This window comes from Cervus canadensis, chromosome 1, assembly GCF_019320065.1.
Source record: "Cervus canadensis isolate Bull #8, Minnesota chromosome 1, ASM1932006v1, whole genome shotgun sequence".
Classification (NCBI taxonomy): Eukaryota; Metazoa; Chordata; class Mammalia; order Artiodactyla; family Cervidae; genus Cervus; species Cervus canadensis.
In genome coordinates, this window is record NC_057386.1 from 20,811,487 (window position 1) to 20,819,641 (window position 8,155).

The 8,155-nt window shown below is 47.4% G+C and overlaps 1 protein-coding gene across 1 annotated transcript; it reads left to right on the top strand.

Annotated features, from left to right (window-relative positions):
- Positions 1-3,362: 3,362 nt before the first annotated feature.
- On the top strand, positions 3,363-7,820 carry KRT38 (keratin 38). The gene is made up of 7 exons (XM_043469137.1): positions 3,363-3,921; positions 4,118-4,200; positions 5,214-5,370; positions 5,741-5,902; positions 5,991-6,116; positions 6,583-6,803; positions 7,400-7,820. Exons 1-7 carry the CDS (start codon positions 3,430-3,432, stop codon positions 7,491-7,493), a joined length of 1,335 nt encoding a protein of 444 aa, XP_043325072.1. The 5' UTR covers positions 3,363-3,429; the 3' UTR covers positions 7,494-7,820.
- The last annotated feature ends 335 nt before the right edge of the window (positions 7,821-8,155 follow it).

Sequence of the window (8,155 nt, forward strand, 5' to 3'; positions counted from 1 at the left end):
AGGACAGGCCTAGAAAAGGCAGGTTTGTGGGTGAGGCACATTTCCAGGTTCTAGCCGGTAACTCCACATCCTTCTCTCCCATTGGTTGAGATACATCCACGTGTATCAATGTTGTGTTTGAAGATAGCACCCCAAAGACACAGCTCCTCACTTCTGTCTGCAGTAGACTTCCTGCCTCTGGATATCAGTATTCCTAAAGTTAGACTCAGTGCAGAGAACTTTGTGCACATAGGTGAAAGAAGGAGGGCCATAATCTCCTCTTTCATGCTCTGTGTTCACCACTTCTTGTCACTGAGCCTGGTTCATATTTGATCACCAAGGGCCACAGGAACTCTTTTTAAAGAACTGGGAAGGAAGGCAGTCTTAGGTATGAGAGCTAGGATCCTCACCCATACTCACTTCCTTTGAGAAAAATGCAGATCAGTGGAATCAAGCAACTTTACAAGGGAACATCAGTGTCATTATACAAGATAGTGTATCCAGTAGAAACCCATGTCAAGACCATGATCAAACTCCACCAGGGAGGAGCATCATCCAGACATACAAATCTTCAGAAGTGATGTAATGCAGTAATAAGTATGCTTTGAGATGAAAGATATTATGCATTTTAGCCAATGGAATGAATCCTGTCAGAGCATAAGGTCAAGATTCCTTCTATTTAGCAAGTCAAATGAAATGACTTTAAAAGTCTAGTTCTCTGGTTTATAGGGAAGCGAGTTGTTATGTGATGAAGTGGAGGAGAGTAACAAAGGAGTGTTTGAAGATGTAACCTATGCAGATTGCATCCAGAGACCTCTGAAGGATGGGATGGCCTGGCCTGGTGATACCTCCTAATTATGGTGTCTGGAAAGGGCTATTCATTAAGGAACTTTGAGTGACTCTTAGGCCAGAGCTGACCTTTCTGGGGAATGTAGATGGAATTCTCGAATTCTGTATCTCTTCTTGATAGAACCCAAAGTAGTAAAGAGGTTTCATTCTCATTTATTTCTTCCTAAATTTCCTTCCAAGTCACTTTACTTAGTAAATTGCATTTAAAGATGTTAAGAACTTTTAGAAGTGAATTCTTTCTCACCTACTGAGACACATTTCAGAATAGTCTGAAGCTCTGATATGTGAATACCTGACATTGTGAGTCTAATTAATAATAACAAAAAAATAAAAAAATAATAAAAACCTTACAGGAGATAGGTTTAAACTCACTTTGTTGTTGTTGTTTAGTCAATAAGTTGTGTCTAACTCTTTTGTGACCCCATGGACTGCAACCTGCCAGGCTCCTCTGTCCATGGAATTTTCCAGGCAAGAACACTGGAGTGGGTTGCCATTTCCTACTCCAGGGGATCTTCCCAACCCAGAGATCAAACTCTCATTTTCCTGCATTGGCAGGCGGTTTCTTTTGCTAGTGGTAAAGAACCTGCTTTGCCAGTGCAGGTGACCTATGAGACGAAAGAGATGTGGGTTCTATATCTGGGATGGGAAGATCTCCTGGAGGAGGTCATGGCAACCCATTCTTGCCTGGAGAATCCCACGGGCAGAGGAGCCTGGCAGGCTATAGTCCATGGAGTTGCAAAGAGTTGGACATGCGTGAAGTGAGTTAGCATGCACACATGCACCTGGAAAGCAGATACATATTCATATTCATATATATATATATATATATATATATATATAGAGAGAGAGAGAGAGAGAGAGAGAGAGAGAGGGTTATCTAGTCCCTATAGATGTCTCTATATATCTAGTCTCTACTCTATATATCTAGTCTCTACTCTATATATCTAGTCCCTACAGAGATGTCTGTTCAGCTCTTGTTTAATGCTCAGAGCCCTGCCTAATATTCATTTTCTCAAAGATCCAGTTACAACCACCTTGGGGGCCCATGTTAGATCTTTCTCAGTACTAGGGGCCTATAGTCTGCCAAAAATTTTGAGAAAGTTTGAGTCCTTAGCCATCAGCTGTTTTGGTTCCCTGGTACTAAGAGCTAGTGATGTGTTTGATATGTATAACCCTTTTGGAGATGGAACTTTTCCCCTGAGCATTTCCTGCATAGCCCTTGGAGAACCCCTACTACTTTAGTACCCCAACATTTGTATTTTCTGGGAGAAACAATTTAGAACAAAAGAGAAAAATATAGAATATCAGACTGTTGTTTTCTCTCTTAATTTCAACTTCTTGCTCAGTTTCTGAGCCTTTTAATCCTTCTTCATCTAGCAATGACACAGTTGTTCTCCTCTTGGGGGCTAGGGTGGGGGATCAAGGTGAATAAGAACAGGTTCTGGAGTGGAAAGAGGCTTTGATATTTTACAACTGGCCTGATCAGAGAAAAACAACTTCACATCTCTGGTCCCCAAAGCTTTATTTATTTATTTTTGTAAAATTAAGATAAGAATACCTACCTCACATAATGTAGGAAGGATATAGACAATATAATCGATAAATTCCCTCAGACACGTGATAAATGCTCCATAACAGATTTTAGAATCAAGGAAGTAAGACTGGAAGAGAGATATCAGTGACTTTGACTCTTGCATTTCATGGTCAAGTTCTTGTATGCAATTCAAAAAGATTATTTGAATCTCTTATATGAGATTCAAAAAGATCATTATTATTATTAATAATCTTTGTTATTGTTTTTTTATGTTCACTTTTCTTGGTCTAGATCATGTGTTCAGAGTCACGCTCATACTAATGAATTTCTCAGACACTATTGAAAACACCCATGGCTACCCACGTTATAGTGCTTCTTGATGGACAGAAATGGTATCGTGCCTAACCAACTGTGTGTCAGGTCTGAGCCTGGCACATAGGATGTGTCAGGAGATGTGCGTTGAATGAATGGACTTATCAGAGAAATCTTATTGCCCCTCAGAGTGGAGCAGAAAGGCAAACAACTGAAGAAAGAAGAAATATAAAACTTCTCGATAACCAATAAGCCCATAACATCTGCCAAAACCCAGTTTCTTCCCTGGATAGGGAAGGCTGGTTGAGTCTTTGCCCAGGTCAGTGCCACTGTAGTCGCAGAAGTTTGTCTCTCTTGCTGCTCTGATGACCTACAGGAAATGTCACGTGTTCAGTGTGGACATACCACTAAGGAGGCCAACCATCTGATGACCGAAAGGGCTTTTGTTCTTTTAAATATAATGAAAAGCTTCTGACAGCCCACCAACAGCTCATCTGATATCAAAGAGCCAGGAAGCATCTCAGATTCATCAACATTCCTCTAATGAGGTGAGGAACTCTTAATGGTAAACTCAACAGCTGAGTAACAGGATGACGGTACAACAGTAGGTAGAGAATCAAGGCAGGGAGGTCAAAGCATGGAGCCCACACCCACTTGGGTTGGGGTATAAAAGGGCCGGGAGGGAAGAGGGTTGTCAGACTCAGTGGCTCAGCCTTCTCAGCGGCTCTGAACCTCCTCTGTATCCTCAGCCCACCATGACTTCCTCCTGCATCAGCTCATGCCACTCTCTGAGCTGCACCAACACTCCTGGAGCAAGAAACATCTGCATCTCCTCCACTGACACTGGAGACCAGCTTGGGGCAGAGGTCAATGCTGCCCTTCTGGACCTCTCGGCCACCCTGGCACACGCCAACCGAGTCCGAGTGGGCACAACCCCTCTGGGTCGACCCAGCCTCTGTCTGCCCCACAGCTGCAACACCACCTGTCCTTTGCCGGGGACCTGCGACATTCCCAGCAACATCGGAATCTGCGGAACCTTCAGTGAAGGCTTCTTCAACAGCCATGAGAAGGAGACCATGCAGTTCTTGAATGACCGGCTGGCCAGCTACCTGGAGAAGGTGCGCGGGCTGGAGCGGGACAACGCGAAGCTGGAGAGCCAAATCCGAGAGTTGAGCAAATGCCCTGAGTCCACCGTGTGTCCAGACTATCAGAGCCACTTCCACATCATCGAGGAGCTGCAGCAGAAGGTGAGGTGTGGAGCAGCCTGGGTGGGGTGTGCTGGGCCCGAGGGAGGCAGAAGAGCTTGGAAGGCAAACACCCACCAAGAGCTCAGGGAGCTTTGGGTTCTTGGAGTTTCCGGAGCGTGAACATAGACATCCCATGTAGAGCAGGAGTCCAGAGTGTGATGCTCTGTATGTGAACTATATTCCTGGCTTTGGTCAGATCCTGTGCAGCAAGGCTGAGAACGCCAGGCTGATCATCCAAGTGGACAATGCTAAGCTGGCTGCCGATGACTTTAGAATCAAGTAAGTAAGGTTGGGGCGTCCCTGTTGGCTCAGTGGTAAAGAATCTGCCTGCGATGCAGGAGACCTGGGTTCAATCCCTGGGTGGGGAAGATCCCCTGGAGAAGGAAATGGCAACCCACTCCAGTATTCTTGCCTGGAGAATCCCATGGACAGAGGAGCCTGGTGGGCTATAGTCCATGGGGTTGCAAAGAGTCAGACCCAACTGAATGACTAACAAGTAAGGTTGAAGGAGGGCTCAGGGTGACTCCTTCCTCCACTGTGAGTCCCAATGTCCGAATATTTGCTGAATGAGTGAATTACTGTCCTTTTTATTCCTTATTAAATTTTTTTTTGCTGGGCTTCTGTCACTTTTACAAACAAGGTAGATCAAATTGAGTATCTATAGTTTGGTATTAGTCTGTCTTCATTTATGGTTCCTAAAATGGTTGTGATAAAGCAGTCCAATTTCATTAACCAGGAGCAAAATAAAGTGACTTCTAGAATAAACTGAGCCATTGACAGCCACTGAATTTCACATATAAGTTAAGGGAGCCTCTTAGAGATAAGTCAGGGTCCAGATTTACCTATGGAGCAATCTATGGAGCTCTCAGGTGCCAGGTATTTCCACTAAACAAAGATGAAAGATGAGAGGTGGAAAAATATCCCAACATAAGGGATAAAGGAGCAAATCAATGACCAAGCGGTTGGCTATTGCTTATCTTAGTTAACTAATAGCTCATACAGTGGCATGAACCCTGTGTTGGGTCCTAAGGTACATGATCTTAGGCAGGTCAGTTAATCTTTCTGAACCAAAGTTGCCTCATTTCACAATGGTGAAAATGATTAAGTGCTGTGAATGCCTCACTAGACGGTGAGCTGTTTGAGAGTGGGCACTGGGTCTAACTCATCTCCAAGGCCAGTGTTGAGCCCAATGAGCAAACGAGGGTCCATGTTGGTGAAAAGGGTGGGGGCGGGGCCAGCTGAGAGGGGCTCTCCTTGGCATCTCGGCTGACCTGCGCCTTCTGTGATGGAAGGCACGACAGTGAGCGCTCCCTGCGCATGGCGGTGGAGGCAGACCTGTGTGGGCTGCACAAGATCCTGGATGACGTGAGCCTGGCTAAGGCTGACTTGGAGGCCCAGCAAGAGTCTCTGAAGGAGGAGCAGCTCTGCCTCAAGAGCAACCATGAACAGGTCTGGTCCTGTGGCTGCTGACTCTGTGGGGAGGGGAGGGCGCTGGGCAGAGAAGGGAGCACCTCCCACCAAGGGTCTCCAGGGTTAGAGTCTGGGCTCAGGTGGCAGCAGGATAAAGCACTGATCTGGGCCTGAGAGTCAGGCTGGCCCAACGGGATGTGGCAGAGTGGGTGTTTCGTCTCTAAAGGTGTGCCTTGTGAGATTAGGAAGGTCTCCAGGTGGGTCCTTCCCACTGGACCCGGGGCAAGACCTTTCACGTCAGTGTGTGTGGTATTGCATCTCATGCTGCCTGTCGGGGATGGGGCTCAGGTGCTGTCTGCTCTGTGAAATGCCCTTTTCTTACTGCAGGTCTTGGTCTCTCTGTCTCTAGGAAGTGAACACTCTGAAGTGTCAGCTGGGAGATAAGCTCAAGATTGAGCTGGATGTGGTGCCCACCGTGGACCTGGGCAGGGTGCTGGAGGAGATGCGGGGCCAGTACGAGGCCATGGTGGAGACCAACCTCCGTGACGTGGAGCAGTGGTTCCAAACTCAGGTGAGGGCGGCGCTGCAGAGCAGGGAGGGATCCGCTGCATCTGGCCAGGGAGGTGATCGATCATTTCTCCATGTGCTCCATGCTACAGTCTGAAGGCATCAGCCTGCAGGCCATGTCCTGCTCAGAGGAGCTGCAGCGCTGCCAGTCGGAGGTCCTGGAGCTTCGACGCACAGTGAACACCCTGGTGGTGGAGCGCCAAGCCCAGCACAACCTGGTATGGTCCTCCTCACCCCCACCACGCTGCGAGGGCCACAGGCCCTGGGCTCACAGCAGCATCTCTTAGATGTCTCTCTAATCAGCTTCATTAACACTTAAGTCAGAGCTCAGGATCTGAGTCCTCTGAACCTTGATGCCTTGTTGTCAAGGTTATTTTGACCCAGAGAATGGTTTCCATTAAAAGTCACTTCCTTCAGAATCAGGTGTGGTGATTTAGGCACTCATTCTACACGATTTTACTGAATGTCTATGTCAGGCATGGGGGAAGGCATGGGCAAACATGACACCATTCAAGTTAGGTTTTTTTTTCGTGAAAAGTCTTGACCGTATTGACAGTGGTTTATCCAGAGCTCAGGAGTGTCCTTTGACTTCTTGGAATCTGTCCCATGTGGGTGAGTGTGGCCAGGATTTTCACTGCATGATTTGGGCAGCTAGGTCTCTCACCCTGTTATTTCCCATTACAGAAGGACTGTCTGCAGAACTCACTGTGTGAATCTGAGGCCCGCTTCGGCACTGAGCTGGCCCAGATGCAGAGCCTCATCAGCAACGTGGAGGAGCAGCTGTCAGAGATCCGGGCTGACCTGGAGCGGCAGAACCAGGAGTACCAGGTGCTGCTGGATGTCAAGGCCCGGCTGGAGTGTGAGATCAAGACTTACCAGAACCTTCTGGAGAGTGAAGACTGCAAGTATGTATGATCTAGGCCAGGGGTCCCCAAGCCCCGGGCCATCCTGGTCCTCGGTCCATTAGGAACCAGGCCATAGAGCAGAAGGTGAGCAGCAGATGAATCTGCCACTCCCCATCGCTCCCATTACCACCCAAGCCATCCCTTCTTTCCGAATCCCAGTCCTTGGAAAAATTGTCTCCCACGAAATGAGTCCCTGGTGTCAAAAAGGTTGGGGATTGCTGATCTAGGCGATTCCTGGCTAAGCCATTCCACAGAGCACTGAAGTCGTTGTGGAAGATCTCATTGTAAAGAACAAGCTTCCCTGTTCGTGCTCTCGCAGTGAAACATTCACCTCTCCTGGTGTGTGCAGACTGAAATGCTGATAGAATGTTATAGGAATGATAGCAGGGTCCCTAAGTCACATTGACCAAGGGACTCCTGGATGTGGAGAGATACAGTGAGAGTGAAAGGGGGACTGCTTTTGTAGATACCACTGGGCTGTGCAATTTGTTGCTGGTGGACCTGTCCTTAAGACTTTTGGTCTTACCTTTCTGCCCATCACTGAGATACTTTTCACCTCCCAGGTCTAACTCATTCTTCTCTCTCTCTCCCTGCAGACTCCCCTGCAATCCCTGCTCTACGCCTGCCTCTAGAACCCTTCATCCCAGCAGTGCTCTGCCTGTCTGCACCAGCACTAAGATCCAGTTCTGAAGGGCTGTGTCCCAGTGCAGGAGATCCAGGCTGCTTGTACCGGGGTTAGGATTGCCCTCACCAGCTTAGTCTTCCTTCCAAAAAGACCAAACCCACTGGAGGCATATTCACTGAATAACAGATAACTTCTGAGCAGTGGTTTCCTGTTTGTTCCTTAAGCTGTATTTTTTCCTTTTGTTTCCATGTTGTAATGGTCTTTCACTAAAGCTATTGTTTTTTCCCAGTGTCTCTTCTGGGATTTTGGTTCTATGCCAGTGCTTCGGAATCTCCTCAAATTTAATTGGGCTCCTGTATTCAGTGGTCAATAAACCTCCTTCCTGTATGACATGCTTCTGGTGTTTGGCAATGTATGTGGTGTGATAAAGAGCCCTGGCTGTCAAGACCTTGGGTGGTCACTGGCACTGGCGTGTCACTGCCAGGAGCTCTCTGGGGCACTGGGGTCTTAGCCTCTGGATGGAGGCCCTTTGCTGACATTGGGATGTGTACATACCTTGCCCTTCAATCTCAATTGACTGGTGAAGGGAAGCAGTATTCGTTGCCAAACCTGAATTCCTTCAGAACAGCTCAGAACTAACATGTCCCTACTGTGCTTTTGGCATCTTCAGCCTGTTGGTATTTTGTCCAAGAGCAAAAATCACACAACTCAGAGTTCCAGTCTGGTC

Excerpts from the sequence above, each read along its gene's own strand:
- KRT38 (XM_043469137.1), top strand. The coding sequence starts at position 3,430 with ATGACTTCCTCCTGCATCAGCTCATGCCACTCTCTGAGCTGCACCAAC. Across the intron at positions 5,371-5,740 it reads TCAAGAGCAACCATGAACAG|GAAGTGAACACTCTGAAGTG; the intron begins GTCTGGTCCTGT and ends CTCTGTCTCTAG. Across the intron at positions 5,903-5,990 it reads AGCAGTGGTTCCAAACTCAG|TCTGAAGGCATCAGCCTGCA; the intron begins GTGAGGGCGGCG and ends TCCATGCTACAG.